This window comes from Neltuma alba, unplaced genomic scaffold, assembly GCF_004799145.2.
Source record: "Neltuma alba isolate B1F8T4 unplaced genomic scaffold, ASM479914v2 tig00012467_pilon, whole genome shotgun sequence".
NCBI classification, from domain to species: domain Eukaryota; kingdom Viridiplantae; phylum Streptophyta; class Magnoliopsida; order Fabales; family Fabaceae; genus Neltuma; species Neltuma alba.
This window is the reverse complement of record NW_021636943.1, coordinates 41,170-58,197: the sequence shown is the minus strand read 5'-3', so window position 1 is coordinate 58,197 and position 17,028 is coordinate 41,170. Positions and strand designations below refer to the sequence as shown.

The 17,028-nt window shown below is 32.7% G+C and overlaps 3 protein-coding genes across 5 annotated transcripts; 1 reads left to right on the top strand and 2 right to left on the bottom strand.

Moving 5' to 3' along the window:
* Positions 1-4,288: 4,288 nt before the first annotated feature.
* On the bottom strand, positions 4,289-8,628 carry LOC114727385 (serine/arginine-rich SC35-like splicing factor SCL30). Of its 3 annotated transcripts, none has more exons than XM_028914098.1 (9): positions 8,553-8,628; positions 8,054-8,213; positions 7,883-7,960; positions 6,370-6,534; positions 6,215-6,255; positions 5,097-5,175; positions 4,837-5,016; positions 4,601-4,725; positions 4,289-4,527 (listed from the first exon to the last, which is right to left on the bottom strand). In XM_028914098.1, the coding sequence occupies exons 2-8, from the start codon at positions 8,203-8,205 to the stop codon at positions 4,602-4,604; spliced, it is 819 nt and encodes a 272-aa protein (XP_028769931.1). In that variant the 5' UTR covers positions 8,206-8,213; positions 8,553-8,628; the 3' UTR covers positions 4,289-4,527; position 4,601. The 3 variants fall into 3 exon arrangements, with proteins under 3 accessions (XP_028769931.1, XP_028769929.1, XP_028769930.1); XM_028914096.1 differs by having other exon boundaries at positions 4,289-4,506; positions 8,553-8,627; XM_028914097.1 differs by having other exon boundaries at positions 4,289-4,506; positions 8,054-8,215; positions 8,556-8,619.
* Positions 8,629-9,744: 1,116 nt separating this feature from the next.
* LOC114727357 (alpha-L-arabinofuranosidase 1-like) lies at positions 9,745-12,833 on the bottom strand. Its single transcript, XM_028914061.1, has 13 exons — positions 12,681-12,833; positions 12,544-12,598; positions 12,228-12,430; positions 12,005-12,123; positions 11,768-11,921; positions 11,597-11,666; positions 11,350-11,495; positions 11,148-11,246; positions 10,628-11,067; positions 10,474-10,530; positions 10,193-10,385; positions 9,969-10,112; positions 9,745-9,840 (listed from the first exon to the last, which is right to left on the bottom strand). The coding sequence occupies exons 1-13, from the start codon at positions 12,831-12,833 to the stop codon at positions 9,745-9,747; spliced, it is 1,929 nt and encodes a 642-aa protein (XP_028769894.1).
* A 3,083-nt stretch (positions 12,834-15,916) lies between these two features.
* LOC114727356 (uncharacterized) lies at positions 15,917-16,953 on the top strand. Its single transcript, XM_028914060.1, has 2 exons — positions 15,917-15,925; positions 16,249-16,953. The coding sequence occupies exons 1-2, from the start codon at positions 15,917-15,919 to the stop codon at positions 16,951-16,953; spliced, it is 714 nt and encodes a 237-aa protein (XP_028769893.1).
* The last annotated feature ends 75 nt before the right edge of the window (positions 16,954-17,028 follow it).

Sequence of the window (17,028 nt, the reverse complement as noted above, 5' to 3'; positions counted from 1 at the left end):
GGGAGATGCAAATTACCAATTTACAAGTTAATAAATTACAATATTTTGCTAATGCCATGGCCGACAAACGTGAAAACTCCCCCCCCCCCCTCGTAACTTAAGTAATCATTATATTCTGTAGACTTCACATTAAACAAAATCTTCAAAAAAGCACTTGGCATTATTTAAGTCACAAGAGCCAACACGTTGGTGATAGTGATTTTTTTTTACCCTCATAAAAGAAGCAGCGATTTTAAAATTGAGGGATTGGAGCATACATAAAACCCAATCCCAGTTGGTGTTGGTGTTCATTCGTGGGGGGAAAAAGCATCATCATCACCATTATATTTTATAGCATGTGTCTTTAACGATGAATCATTTCATTTATATATAATTTAGAGTTAAGTTGCGTTTAATATCCTATTTTGTTAGATACATTTAATATCTTAAAATATTTTGTGATGCACCCAATATTTTAAATTTTTTTCAGGTATGTTCAATACCCTGAAATATTTGTGATACGTATAGTATCTTGAAATAATTTTTTTGAATGCATCTAGCACTTTAAAAAATATTGAAAAAACATTTATGGTGCTTAAATATATTCATTTAACGAACCTTTTGAAGAGTTAATGATGAAATTAAAATTGCTCATAAAATAATACTCCTCCGGTCCTAATTATAAGACCCAATTGACTTATTTGAGGAGATTAAGGAAGAAGTTAAGTTGGTTATTTATAATAAATAAGTGTTGTCATTCCTAAAATATCCTTGCTAATTAAGTATATTGGCTAAAACTATCATTATTAGAAGGATTATCTTGGAAAAAAATGCATAAATATAAGAGACAAAATGGATTGGGGTCTTATAATTAGGACCAAATAAAAAGTCAAATGGGGTCTTATAATAAGGACCGGAGGAGTACTTTAAAAGCACAATTGTTTCTGAAAAATTTAATATTTTAAGAGAAAAATTACACTATAAAATATTATAGGTTACTGGATATACCTAAAAAAAAATACTTTAGAATGACAAATGCACTATAAAATATTTTATGACGCTAAACGCACATGATAAAATACATCGAGGTGCTTAATACACCTTAACCCTATATAAGATAAACAATAATCACACTGCCCAAATAGTACTTGAAAGAATGTTTGGGTGGCTAACAAGAATGGATTTATATGATCAATTACAGTTGGTCTAATCAAAAGAGTCAGTAGTTTTTCATAATATGATGAACCAATGTCTAAATCCCTATTAAGAGGAATGTCCACATTTAGTGCCTAACAACATCTTAAATATGATTACTTTCATTAGGAGAATGTCCATACAGAGCCAAAAAAAAAAAAGAACGAATTTTTATGACAAAGATGTAGCTCATATTTTTATAAAAATGTATTTTTGATTTTGCTTTCAATAACAAAAATCTTATTAGTGGGTAATAAATCTTTGGTATCCAACACAATTTTTTCCTATAAAAACTAAAATAAAATAAAAGTGTGTGTATAGTGTATTCACGTGTGGAAAAAGAGGGGAGGGAGCGAGGGAGGGAGGTGTTGGAGGGATCATATGTAATGCTACGCACTGTGGGAGTGATATTAATGAATAAAGCCATATTCAGAGAGATACCTTATTTTGACTTTATGATGTTCAAAATTGAATTATCTAATACTCCTCCGGTCCTTAATATAGGACCCAATTCTTGAGTTAATTTTGGTCCTAAATATAAGACCCATTTCTTATATTTATCAATTTTCTCTAAATTACCCCTATAAATACTCTCTCAACCATAATCAAGTAGAAGAGGGAGATGAGGTATTAAGAAAGATGATTATGGTGTTTTAGAAAAAATGTGTCACTTTTCTTATAATTAACTAACTTACCTAACTTCCTTAATATAATCAAATTAGTTAAATAGGTCTTATATTAAGGACCGGAGGAGTAACATTGAATACTAAATAACTGCATGAGAAAAAGTCATGCACAATATTAGTATGAGTTCCCTCTCCAGTACTATTCATTAGCCATCTTCTAGAATAAATTATTGATCTCATATTTACACTATGCATGACAAGAGTATTACTTTCTTTTTTTTCCAAAAAAAAATTATCCTTGTTTACACTTAAAAGGACTTCTTTAATCCATACTTCTTTTTTTTTTTTGGTTACATGAGGGGCGGGATCGAACCCGCACATTACCAACACACGCACATGCTAGGTGCCACTCCGCCAAGAGGCGGTTGGCTTTAATCCATACTTTTAAATAGGAGTAACCCTGAAAAGTTATTTTATTTTTAGATCATTTTGATGATTTAACTATATTTTTAGTTATGGCAAAGCAGTAAGAAAGGGAAAATTTCCGCTAAGCCTTACAATGTGGACTTCATAAATTTTCAGTCCCAAAGGACTCTGAGAATTTCAGTTTCCTGACCCAAAATAAAATTAAATGAACAAGTAAAAGACCATTTAGCCCTTAAAATTTGTAGAAAACATCTTATAGGCTTTATTTCATACGTAGAGTTGTTATGTTTTTATTTTTTGTTGTAAATTTTCATATTTATATATATTTTTTATTGTTTGCTGTAAACCACCATATACATATATATGTTATTTTTATATTGTTTGTTATAAATTTTTGAGTTAATGCAAATTTTGGTCTCTAAAGTTTATTTTCATTTTAGAGTGTTTTGATAAAATCCAAATCATGGTTTTAAAAATAATTTTATTGTATACAAAGTAAGTATATGAGAGGAGTTTTATCTGAATTTGCGTGAAATTACTTTTTAAAAGTGCTTTTTAAATTAATCATTGGTTTTAATTCTTTAAATTTCTTTTCGTCTAAAACATTTGTTCCTATAATTGGTTCTTATAATTTAATAAAAATATGAATTTTTTTACTCATTGAGAGACCAAAACCTATGATTTGAAATTTGAAGGATTAATACCAAAATGAAGTAAACCTGAACGGCCAAAGATTATGTTAGTTGTTACTTTTCTATTTAATATTGTAAATGACCACATGTATAGTTGTTATTTGTCTATTCTTTGTTATAAACTTTTACACGTGGAGTTGTACATTTTCTATTCCTTGTTGTAATTTTTTGTATAAAGAATTGTAATTTTTTCACTATTTTTTGTTGTACATTTTTATACGGGGGGCTGTGCATTATGTCTTTTATGGGCTATAATGGCCATTTCAGAATCTCCTGGGACTGAAATTCATTGGGTCCACATGATGGGATTTAACTGGAATTCTCCCAATAAGAAATACCCTATATTTTGGATTAATAAAGCTAAATCAAACAATCAAGATCCAATCCATCCGTGTGAAACTCATTATACAGAACTAATATTAGATGAATGTACCATCATCCGGGGCAAGCAAGGATCAAATGGGGAAAGATTGGTTGATAAACAGCGAGGCGGCAAAATCTTCTGGCAGCATTTTCTTTCAAATAGTAAAATTAGTGGTAACCTGGGGCTTTCGTCCTCCCAACTCTAATTGTTGCTTATTTAATTCTAATCCATCCCTACTCCTGTTGAAAATTTTACTTTTCATCCCCGTCATGATGCAAGTATATTGCTCTTTTAGGACTTCACGTTTTGTAGTCCCTAGTTTCACAAGGTGAAAAAAAAAAAAAGAAGATAAAAATTTGAAACTGAAACGCTGTTCAAAATTCTTTTGGACAATTGGTCCAACAGCTGACATTGAATTGAAATGGAAATGACTATTCAACGGTAAACGCCAAAATTATAGAATGATTCCAACAAAATGAATCTGGCAGATTGGCTAGAGTTTGGCTAGCCTAACAAACATCAATTTAGAAGTCATTGATGCCGTGCTTGAACCTATTTATACGTTCTTGGAGTGAGGCAACCACCCCTAATTTGGATCTTTTCTAAAACCTTCCGGAGAATGGCCTGGAATTTGGAATTCAACCTTCAAGATTAGTCAAAAATAAAGAAACGAGTCTAGATTTTACAGTCATATTAAGTTCAAAGGCCGAAGGAAATTCCTAATGGTCAGATTCCATTCTATTTCACACCAGTCCATTTATTTCCGTGATAAAATAATACTGCAAGACCAAATTCACAACTTAATTATTATTAATATACATTTAATAATCAGACTACGGGTATTTAACAGCACTTACCACTCAAACAACACCAATTTACAAATAGAACAATGAGTATTTACCATTAGTAGTCCTTAAAAATAAAATATTCGTGAACTTGGCCCTCCAGCATAATTTTCCCTAATTCCATTCTCATCCTCTTTCTATGAACGAAAGAGGCCCTAAGGAGAAAGAACCAAAATTTTGATTTGAAGTTTCACAATTAACCAAAATCAACCAGTTTTTAAATTTTATAATAATATCAAGTTCAGCACGCTCAGAGTAGCAAATCAATTCTTAAGTCTGAAGATAACATCGCTTAAAATTCAAGCAAGATACAAAGGTTTGTATAGGTTCTCATATATTCATGGAATTGTACAGAAGCCCAGCATCACATTGCCAACCATCTGCAGCATGCACCACAAAAACTATCAAGAAAATGTCAACCCAACGGAGAAACAATCATCTTGCGAAGAAAATCTTACTATTAAACCACTTTACCTCATCTGCCATGTCTTGGAGACAAATCAGCAGACCTTGATCTTGACCCAATGGGTGATCTTGATGCTCTGCGTGGTGATTGTCCCCACTGGCCTCGTGCAGCCTCAGATTCATACATAGATTTCCTTTTATAGGATATACAAGGAAAACACAATCAACTCCCTAAAATCAGGAAAAGGACAGAAACAACGCATGTAACCAAGAGCTAAAAACACAAGCACACGTCAAAGACTCACTCATCATATCCATTGGCAGCATGATAATCTGGGCCATTGCCATAACCTGGAGAATATGACCTGCGCTTTTGATCACCATCTCGCTCCACAGAAGGACCCCTTGGTGACCTAGGATGCACACCACGTGGTCTAGGGGAAACAGAATAGTCACCTCGCCTTCTAGTGGTAGGAGAGTAGGACCTGACAATGTCAAATCACAAGCATGATCAAATGCCTCTATGATGCTATAGAACAAAATGTTTTCATATTCTAGACCTCACCTTGAATGGTATCTACTTCTAGAACCAGAGTGATAACGTGGGGAGCGTGATCTTGACACTGAACGAGATCGGGATCGTCCTGATACATATTAGATTAAGAACAGATTCCATAAAATATACAATACAAAAACCTCATTCATTTAAAGGGTTTCCAATGTAAAATGAGTTTAGTTTGTCAGTGATAGGGAAGAAAAATATAAAGTAAATGTCCTCCAGGTGAGTGGAAAAGGCTTCAATACACAAAATAGATTTATTATTAAAGCACGTCCTGAGGAAGGTGCCTAAACCATGTCCTTGATTTGATCCATGTTGATAACCATTTTTTGGGCCAAAACTAAGTCATATCAATCATTGATTCAATCCCCCAGTCCATCATGAAAGCAGCCTACAAGCCCCTAATTAAACAGCTTTTAATAAGCTAATTAGAAGAAATGGTAGACAAGAAAATTCCAATAAATGAAATTACTTTTCAACAACTCAAGGTCAATGATGCAATCCGGACACCACTGAAGAGGACAGACTTCAACATAAATGCAACAGACTTTGCATGAACAAAACAAGACAATTGAGTATCAGGTATGATTGGAAGTCAGCAAGTACATCATGGATAAGTCTTGAACCTTTATATATGAAATTTATCTATTATATAGAAAACATAAAGCGTTGTTTTGAAATGTCAGGTTAGCAGTCCAGAACGACTACATATACACCTGTCCTGTTCCTTCCGGAAAAGTGTAATGGCCTAGTGGAACCTATTCGTATTTGATGAATCATAAATTTTGACAGAACTTTAACAAAACCTACACCCAAAATCGGTGATACGAAGAGCTCCCCGAATTTTATAACAAATATCAATATATAATCAGTGGTAAAATTTTGAACTTGCAATTCATTCTTTTGTATATATCTAAACATGATAAACAACATAAACTTCACGCGCACCCAACAAATATGATAACTCTAATGAAGCAAGGGGGAAAAAAATCAGATTGCATTGACTGGAAGCTGCTTATTAACACTGCGGGGAACCTCTTCAGTTTTAGACAACAAGAAGTATTAATTCCGAAAATCACTGCAGTTTGGAATATTTAAAAAAATCAATTTTTGAAACAACATACCATAATAAGCTGACCTTCGCCCCCCATAGCTTCCTGGTCCTCTGTATAAGGTAAATGATACAAATATAATTAAAGAGAACTATCTTAGACATGAGCCAAATATGTTGTTTTCACCATAAGAAAGCAAGACATCAAATAAAAAGTAGAAGAAATACCTTGTCCTTGACTTCTGACGCATCTCCTCTGGTCTTTTCCTTGACTCTGCAGCAACAACTACAGATATTTCCCTTCCAGCAAAAATCTGTCCATTCATATGATACTGCGCCTCTGAAGCATCATAAGGATCCACAAATTGCACAAATGCAAAACCACGAGGCTCTCTGTATAGGAGAAACAAGTAGACCACCATTATAAGAATGTTAGACCAAACACTGGCAAAACTACACTGTAGATTACACTTATGGTTCAGAATTTGCATACCCAGTAATCACTGCAAATTACATTACTTAGTAATAAATATAGCATTCACTAGAAAATGTGTAACTGCAGAGACATGAACACAGCAGGATGTTGAATTAACCAAAGCCGCTAAAATCCAGGCTCAGTGGCTGACCTTTTTCTATACATTCAAGTAGTAAAGGCAACTTCAAAAAGGCAAGTGACTTGAAAATTCTTCAACACTTGAATTTATAAGCAATTGAATTCAACGTTCCCACAAACTTAAAAACATCTTCATGAAGTCTTCAATAGGACAAGTATCAATCTTCTTCCATCAAACTTCTATTGATAGTGTAATTATCTAAGTTCTCTTCACATAGGAACACTCTTCGCATGAACATTTATAAACTTGGGAACCAATATGTTAGGCAATGATAAACAGTGAGAGTGGATCTCCTCAATTGTGGGGCTTGGTCTTGTTATACTTCAATTTCAAACCAACATACCCCCTGACAAACCAGTACAAAATTAATTCATGAATGGAAAGTAAAATATTTAGGAAAACAATAAAATTCAGTTCAACAGAAAGAAACATCCGTCCCCTACTTTGACAATGATTTAAGAGGACAGAAAATACAAGAAAACCAATAATTGACTGACAATTCAATTATTCTTACCAATCTGGAGAGTTTCACCTGCAAGTATTCAGTAAATTCTTTCATGAAATATTATATACTTATATTTCATACAAGGTCAAAATCTTAGCATAGCTGCAAAAGGAAGACACTAATCACAGATGCATAACACTCCCCGATTATTGCTTAATACAAGTTTAAGGCACATACTCAGAGTAAAATATTCCCGCCAAGGTAGCTAGTAGCAGCTCAAGTGAACATCAAAGTATAACGAAACTAATTCTGGGTGCTTAATTAGAATCTAGAGGTAATAAATACAGTAATCATAAGCTTTATCAACTATTACAAATGAGCGGCTATCAGTATTACTTGCTCTCAACCTTTACTTTTAGTGATGCTCAAAGTTGCAGTGAGCCTCTATCAGTATCTGTTGTTGCAAAAGTGCCACATTGCCGTGGAAGGCAAAATTCGAGCCACTTTATACTAGCAATGGCACTCAATCGGCAAGCAAGACTATAATGCCCCAGCTTACTAAATTGACACGAAGATTTACACACTTTGACTTCAGAACACGAAAGAGATATAGTAATGACGAGGGGGGAAACTAAAGCAGGCCAATGCGAGAGATCACCCGTTTCCCTGAAATATAACTCACCCAGTGTAATAGTCCTTCGGTAGATAGACATCCCGGACGGGTCCAAATCGCTCAAATGGAACTCGAAGTTCCTCAGGTCTGAAAACAATGATAGAATAGGATAACATGAGAGTCGAGATAATAAGATTTACAGCATGCATGCACAGCACAATCACATATAAATAATTTTACCGGCAATCGAGAGGAATGTTGCGAACCAAAAGGCTCCCATGATTTTGTTCCCTTCGTCTACCTCCACCATATCCCCTCCTGGGAGGGCTTCTCCCTCCCCCACCATATCCTCTCCTAGGAGGACTATAGTATGCTGGACTGTATCTCCGCATCTTATCGCCTAATAGTGATACAAAGTTTGCAAATTTAAGCAACAATATTAAAAACACAAATTACAAAGACCAACTGATGATAATTACCTCGTCAGAACATCAAACATAAAAATCAAATATACAGGTAAAGGGAACATGAATCATTTAAATTGATCAGATAAAAGACGAGACTGAGACGCTCAAGGCCCGCCAAAAGTCTAAGTTTCACAAGAGGGACTAGTGAAGATTGATATATCAAGATCAACTTCAAAAACAGCTGAAACGTGCAAAAGCAATACAAATCAAACCAACACAATATTCATCTGCTTCGGGTATCATAAAGGATGAAATGGAATACCAATGATTACCTTCGCAACAGCGCCTGAGAGTGCGAGAGAGAGAGGAAGACCGAGCTCAGAAGTCAATTGGATTCCGTCCCTGAAAACAACAGCGAACCTTCTTATTTAAACCCTAGGTGCCGGAACCGCGTCGTTTCGGCTGGGAAAACAAAAGGGCAATTCAACTTGGGCGAGAAAGCGAAACCCAACCAGCTTAATTTCAATTTGGGCTCCAAAAATTGGATTCGGAACTTAACTAACGAAGCCCACAGAACTTAGGCCCATAAAATTTGTGCTCTCGGGGGAAGAAAATCCATCAGCTTTCTTGTATCTTCTACTTTATTTTTTTAATCATAAAAGTGTGGTTCTAATCATATAATTTTATATAAAATTTTAGTTTTATCTGTTAATTTTATAAAATATTTGTAGTCCTCTGAACCCATTATTATTAGTCTCAGATCATAATTTTTGTGTGTCAATTATTATTATTTTTAGACATTAAACATAATTTGTCAGTATTTGAAAATATTTTGTTAGCATTTAAAATTGATGACAGAATTTTTATTAATTAAATTAATAAATTTTTAGTCATATGACTGAAAAAATACTATTTAAAATTAAGAAATTAAAATAAAATCTTACAAAAATTAAAAATATACTTTTGCGTTTTTCTAGTTAAACAAACTCGATTTCAAGTTATATTATTATGTGTAATTACAATGTCAATAATCAATAAATTTAAAAATCACTTGTTTTAATTAGAGGTTTATAAATCATTTTTGGACAAATTACTTAGTTATATATATTTTTTATTATTGAATTTTCAATCCAGACATGTAGGCGCATGATGATGTATATCATGGTTAAAAAGCACGTGTTTTAATTAAGAATTAAGAAAATTTGTATTATAAATATAATTTTATTCTCTTAAATATCGGGTCCACACACAATTCCATATTTTCTTTTTGGTATTATCTAGAAGGAGATTAAACGTAAATACTTGAGAAGGAAACTTTGTGACGATAAATTAAAGGCACAAACAACCCAGTAGTAGTCTTTATTACTACACAACATCAATATTAAAATTACTGATCATAAACAGACAAAAAAAACCACAATCCCAAAAGCATCACAAACATATTATCCAACAATTTTGCCTAAGGAGTGCAGTTTTTATTTCTATCTTCTCATATCCTTCGACCAATTTCATGTTGTCTTTTCTTCATTTTGGGAAGTCAATTGATACCACTGAAATTGGAGGAAGTGTGACGTTCATGTTAGCCTGAGGATTCTCCAATAGACTTTTCGATGGTACAACCTATATACAAAGTCACACACAAACATATATATGTAAGTGTAATTTCAGAATGAGCTTTAAATTTACACTAATTTTCTCCAGTAAATAACTTAATACTCAAAATGATTTTTTAAAAAAATCATAAATACCTTAACGGGATTGTAAAAGCTATTCTCGTCTCTAACATTGCCAGAAGTGAGCAATGTAAGTGTGGAGCCAGAGAGATCCATATTGGAGTCCAAGCCATCAATTTTAATGCTAAGAGTGGTTGCTCGGTTAGCAAAATTCACAACCTAACAGAAGCATTTCAAATCTATATTAAGCTAAAAATTAACTCCCAAATAATTAATTTTAACTCCAGAATTGAATATACCTTAATTCTCAAATAATTCCTATGATTCGCCTTATCTTGCCAAACAATTGCAGATGCGACAATAGAGGACGGGGCTTTGAGTTTTGAGTTAACATATGTTGCTCCACTTGATTCTGTGAAAAGTCGTTGCAGCCAATAACTAGGAATTCCGTAGCTTCGATATGAATCAAACACAATTGCATCTGGTCTCCATCTATATATTCACACAAAAATTACCTAATTTCAATCGAAGTGCATGCATAAAAATTTATATACCAAAGCAATTAATTCAAATGTATTACTTTTGGTCATTATAATTCACAAAAAGTGGTGCATAAGAGACCATTTCCACAAGATCACTGCAGCATAAATATCAATATGTTAGCATTTGAGCCATAGAAAATATAACCATTTAAGTCATTAAAACATATTCAATGATTTTAAGGAATAATAAACCTGTTCTTCTCTAATCCCATGAGGAATGCGGCTTCTCCTAAGGCAGATAAGAGGGATCCAAATCCAGCATCTTCTCTCCATACAGCGTACTCACTAATAAAAGCCTTGGCGCCAATGCGTCTTACAGAATCAAACTTGTTGTATTTTGAGAAAATATCCTCAGCAGTTGTATAAATATGATAGTCAAACAAATCCGCTGGGTGATCCAATGGTTTCACAGTAGCATCACAATTTGAGATTATTTGCATATCTGAATAGTGATGCTTGATGGCTTTATAAAATTTAAGATAATTCCCTTGATAATTATACATGTCACAATCCTCATTTCCTATAGCAACATATTGTAGATCAAATGGTTTAGGATGTCCCAAAGAAGCTCTAATCTTGCCCCACTTTGATGTGACTGGACCTTTAGCAAATTCTATACCATCAAGAGCTTCCTGTTAAATGATTAATGCAAAATATTAGTCCAACTTAATCAATTAAAAATAAAGAGGAAGTAAGAATTTTTAAATTATACTTGAACAAAAGGACCAATCTCAGTTGTATTGATTTCTTCTTGGCGAGCAATTCCAGCATTAAATACCCATACTGGTAGTGCATCAAGGTCTTCTGCAAGCTTTTAAAACACAACAAATTGTAACAATTTATCGATTATTGATTTTTTTACATACAGAAGAACAAAATAATATAATGAACTGGAAAAAACTTAAAGGACATACTTGAAACATCTCTAGAAAACCCAAACCATCATCCGTCCAATAATCCCATGGATCATTAAAGTGACCAGGTCTATTTTCCCAAGATCCAATGGTTTCTTTCCACCTAAATGCATTTCTCAATTTTTGCCCTTCAACATAGGTACCACCTGATGCAATGCAAGATATAATTAATAATTAAATTAATTATAACATCTTTAAAAAATACAAATTTAGAGGATGCATAATTTTACATTAACATCATAGATACCTGGGAAACGAACAAATTTTGGTTTCAAATCCGCTACCATTTGATATAAGTCCTTCCGAAAACCATGTCCCTAAAATAATGAAAAAAGGAAATTTAAACATAAAGAGAAGTATAAAATAACAAATATGTAATTTAATATAATTAAAAAATTCTATTTCAAATATTACGGACATTATAGGTGTCTGTTGGCATAGCTGAGACTTGATCCAACCAAATCACTCCCTTTTTTGTGGTTGTAATTTGCAAACTAGAATTAAAATCCGATCCAATGGCTTCAAGAGTAGTTTCCATCCTTCTCCACTTTGAAACATCACTTGCAGATGCCCTGCATGAATCCATCAGTCAAGTAGCTGATACACACACACACGCATATAATAATTACCAAAGAGAGTAAAGGCAATCAATAACCTGATATTAGTAGAAGCTAGTTCATGGCCAAGTGTTCCTTTGAATGAGACTTTCAAATCAATTGGTCCTAATGCTCTAACGTAGAAGATCACTTTGTAATTTTTCCCTTCTTCAATAGACTAGGGGAACAACACATGCAAATAAGATAAAGAATTAATCTAAGATAGTTCAACCACAAGGAAAATAATGATATATAATCAAGAGCTAAAAAACATAGTCATACCATGCCCCAAAATCCAGGGTTAGAGAGGCCAACACCATGTGGGCAATCTTTAGAAGATTCACAGAGGATATCAAGTCTCACTGCAACTTTATTACGAGGAAAAGGAGAGGCAAGCTGCGTTTCTACACGAACAGTGGATTCATTTCCAACAATTGACCAAGGTGAAATACTTGAAGGAACACTTGTTCCACCAGCTTCAAATCCTTCAAAATCATAAGCTTGCATTTACTTAGTTATCAAAACATTACATTGCAAAAGGGAGAAAGGGTTTGAATCCTTGAGAGTTAGGCGAACTGAAAGTTGTATAATTAATCACCTCTATTCCTTACAAGTTCTGACCATAACCCTCCAGATCCAGCATGATTAATCTCCTGTAAAACAATCATTTGGTTAATTACTTATACAATATTGTGTGTATAAAACAAATGATGCAAAACATATGTTTGTGTCAACCTCGAAAAATACTCCAAAAAAGTGTTTAGAAATTGGCCATCCAGATTCAAGATTTACAGACAGCGATGCGTGCTTTGCCTTGTGCTCTGCATTGCATAGAGAAGCAAAGGCAAAGAATATGAACAGAAGAACAAAAGCTCTGAAAGATGGCATCTTTACGTAATACAGACAATAATTCACACTTAGGATTGCGTCTATTTCATTTGTGCTAACAAGTATTTATAACCAAAGAGGTGATTAATTAGGATCAAAATAGACTTGTTATAGCTTTCTTTTTTGGACCAAGTGATGGACTTATTATGGTTAATAGAGATCTTATCCTATTTCCTTTCTTTCCATTTATCCTAATAAGAGATATAACCTTACGTGTCTCCTCGTTTCTTTATTTTTTCTTCTGGTTTTTCGCAATTGTTTCTATGTGTATTCTTTAATGTATTAATCTAGTTCTGTGCTGCAAATGTTAAAAACTGTATATTTTTTTTAGTGACGTATAAAATTTCTTTCGGCCAACCTAAAGTATAAATTAATCTTCGAGATTATTACTATTTTCAGACTTCTAATTATCCGCACATTCTTTAGCGTATTTAATTATGTGATAATCAAGGAAATCCTTGTGTACATTGTGTTTGATAAAAAATTTTTAGAGTGGATATATCCAGGTAATTTCGGGAAACAAAATTTATATTGAATGAAGGTTTATCCAAAATTACAATTTTTTTCAAATCAAATGAATGTTGTAAAACATTAAAATCAAACATATATCATAATCAAAAAAAAAATCAAACATATATCTTTGACATTTAAGTCATCAATTAAATGTGAGTTTCTCCACATTTACTTTCATGACATTCGATTTTGCGTGAATGAATCAAATATTAAAGCATATTAAATTTTGGTTTCCTGATATATGAATATTACGAGAAAATATAACTTTTTTGGGGTGCAATTCAAAAAGCAATCAGATTTGATGTTATCTTTTCCTTAAGATGGTAAAATGAAGACATTGAATGGGTTGAAGTAAAGCCTTATCAAATACATGTCATATCATATGTACAATGTTTTTTTAAAAAAAAAGAAAGAAAAAAAGATGAACATTTGATATGTTTTTATGATACTTACTTATTCATGATCCTTTTTTATATATTCATTTATTTTTTTGCCAACCACGATTCTTTTTTATATTGTTTGTTTTAATTAAGATATACAGGTGACTCGTGAACCATATTAAAATTTCACATTGTGTTGCAATCACGCTTATAAAGAGTGAATCTGTATTCTGCTTTTCAAATTTTCAAAACTAAATGAATCATTATTGAATTGATATATACTTATTTGGAATTCATTAGTCTTATTATTTTCAGGTCAGCACTCAAAACTGACTAGTTTGGCTATAATCGGATTGTAATTGAATTGACCATAATAAATTAATTTAATTTTAATTTAATTTGTACAGAAAACTATTAAATGGAAAACAAAAAATTATATTCATTATTGTTTTACTAATTTTGAATTGTCTTTAAAGGGCTGAACTTTTTCGAACCTAGTAAGAATTTGAGATTTGACTTGCAAACTCACAGATCAAAGAGGCTAATTCAGTACCTATAGCTTTTAAAAGTACGTCCATTTGACATTATAATGGGAATGTGGTAGGTAGAATTCTCAAAAGTACTAAAGTCTAGTTCTTGCTAAGATTGTTGATATTTTATTTTGTATAAAGTGGGAATATTACAATGAAGTATATTCTAATTCATTAAATACATGTTAGTTAAAAAAATTTGGCAAATTACTTTTTTTTTTTACTACCAATTATATCCTTTATAAAGAATTCAAACTCGTCACCTCAGGCTTGAGAAAAATTTCATAAAGACATTATTAGATTATAAGATTCTGGCTAGTGAATTGCTATTCCATTAAACTAGCTAATACATGTTTGTCTACGTTAAATCATCGTAATAGATAGGAATATAATTGTATTAAATGTATCATATATATTTTGATAATTTAATAATTAATAATGGGGTCCAAATTAAAGGGTGATGCAAGGAAATGTGACCCATTTATATCAATCTTGTTGATCCAACCATTGCTCATGCTTTTGTGTTGAGATTTTATTATTATATTTAGCATTATCGTCATCATTATTATTGCATGGTGTCTCATTTACCCATAATAATTTGCAGTATAATGCAATACTTAGAAGTCATGACTAGCCAGTTAATAGGTGGCCACTCTTCCACTGAGGACAAAATGGGAAATTACATTCCAATATTCTGAGCCTATGACTTGAATGAATTTGAAGTTTCCTTGTCACTCTCGGAACTTCTTCATAATAGCTCCATTCCATGTCTTGTTTCATAGGAACCTGCTCTATTTTTCATTATATTCTATCTATATATATACACTACATATGTTACAAATAATTAAATTCCATAAATATATAAGAAGCCGGTTAAAGGCATAAATATATGAAAATGTATTTTTTTCTTAATATATTCGTATTTATAGAGAGGCTGAGCGAGAAAAAATGAGTTAAAAAAAAGAGAATAATTAAAAAAAAAGAGACACGTTATACATGTAAATTGTAACTTAATTATAAAAAGGATACTAATAACGCGAATATTATAGTGCAGGGAGCACTAATTTCTTCACTATTAAATAGCATTAATGTCATTTAAGGATATACTGCCAATTCATACAGAATGGTAGAATGAAAAGCACTCAACATTGAGGAAGTGTGGTTAGAGTGCCATAGATGGTGCTAAATTGGTAACTCACTTTCAAAATGTTTTATTAACATTAAGAAAAGCCTAAATTTTATTAACTTTCTCTTAAGATTTGATAATTTAATTTTACCTCTATTTAATGTATACACTTTTTAAAAAAATAATCTACACAATAATAATAAAATGTGAAATAGTATATTTATGTTAAAAATTCAAGAATCAAAATAAAACTCCTCTGTTTATCTTATAAATAAGATTAGAGTACTTCATACCTCTAGCAAATCCAATGGCCAATACCTCAAACGCTAATCACAAATTCACAGCATATCCACAAAATATCACCAGTAGAATTTCGAGTTTTTTTAAGACTATTACTTGTCATTATATTATATGGTATCTCAAAAGAAAAAAAAAAGAACCTTCTGATACGCAATATAAGTTTTTTCTCTCAACTTTACTTAGTTCTGATAATAAGTGGAACTTTTATAACATCTAGAGCATTTTTTTTTTTCAATGATAAGGGTAAATTTATGAAGTACAACAAATTTTTTCTTACGTCAACTTCTATTCTACCACCACTTTAAGTTCGTATGATTCTGTTTTTGCCACAACTCTTAGTCTGTACTACTATGATAGTTAAATTGGATCTATGACCTATATTATGAAACAAAGGAGTATATAAATAAGAATTTTAATTGTCTGAATCAGGAATTCTAAGAGAGAACAGAAGTTAAATTGAGTTCGGTATTCTTTGGTTTGCCTCACCGCTTGCTATTGTGGTGCATGAGCTAAATGTGGTTTCTTTTGATTTTTGGCTTGCTAAAATCTTGCATGACCTTAAGCAGGATGACTTTTTGAAAGCTGTGGTGGCCTATGTGTGTTGGTACATTTGGAAGGCCCGTTGTGGTTTGATTTTTGAGAACAAAAACCCAGATCTGAATTGGATCTTAATTGCTGCTTCTACTGGTGTAAATGAACTGTGGCGTGTTAAGCGCTGGAGTGAATCTCATTCGGTTTCCTCAGCTAATGAATTAGAAGATATGGTTTGGTCTCCTCCTCCTCCTAATAGTTTAAAATTAAATGTTGATGGCTCTTTTGTAATAGGTACAAATCGTAGTGGTGTGGGCTTTGTACTGCGAGATGCTCAGGGCCAAGTGGTAGATCTATTCTGCCAAAAAGGTAGAGTGCTATCAGCTTTTGAGAGTGAAGCTGAGGCGTTACATCAGGCTATCTTTCGCTATAAAGATAGAGAGTTAGGCAAGGTGGATGTGGAATCAGACTGTCTTCCTTTGGTAAAAGCAATCAAGGAAAATACTCATTGTCCTGATTGGAAAGCAAACGGGCTGGTTGCTGATTTAAAGGGCTTTTTTGCTTCCTATACAGACTCTAGCTTATCCTTTGTTCCTAGAAAGTGCAATTTGGTAGCTGATTGGCTAGCCAAATCTGGTTGTAAGGGGATGTGGTCTTTTGGTTGGGAGTTGGCTCCCCCATCCCCTCTTTTGATCTTGCTTACTTCTGATAGGTCGAACTGTAGAGAAGGCATAGGATGAAACTCTGTTTCTTTGGAATTAATATACATCGTTTCTTTGACCAAAAAAAAAAATGAGTTCGGTATTCTATTGCTT

Bases quoted from the DNA above. Each gene is read 5' to 3' on its own strand.
- LOC114727385 (XM_028914098.1), bottom strand. From the start codon at position 8,205: ATGCGGAGATACAGTCCAGCATACTATAGTCCTCCTAGGAGAGGATAT. The intron at 6,535-7,882 runs GTGAGTTATATT...TCTCCTATACAG, and splicing joins CCGAAGGACTATTACACTGG to AGAGCCTCGTGGTTTTGCAT. The intron at 5,176-6,214 runs GTATGTTGTTTC...AATATGTATCAG, and splicing joins GCGAAGGTCAGCTTATTATG to GACGATCCCGATCTCGTTCA.
- LOC114727357 (XM_028914061.1), bottom strand. From the start codon at position 12,833: ATGCCATCTTTCAGAGCTTTTGTTCTTCTGTTCATATTCTTTGCCTTT. The intron at 11,247-11,349 runs GTATGTCCTTTA...GTGTTTTAAAAG, and splicing joins GTTTTCTAGAGATGTTTCAA to CTTGCAGAAGACCTTGATGC. The intron at 10,386-10,473 runs GTAATACATTTG...GTGAATATATAG, and splicing joins GTGAATTATAATGACCAAAA to ATGGAGACCAGATGCAATTG.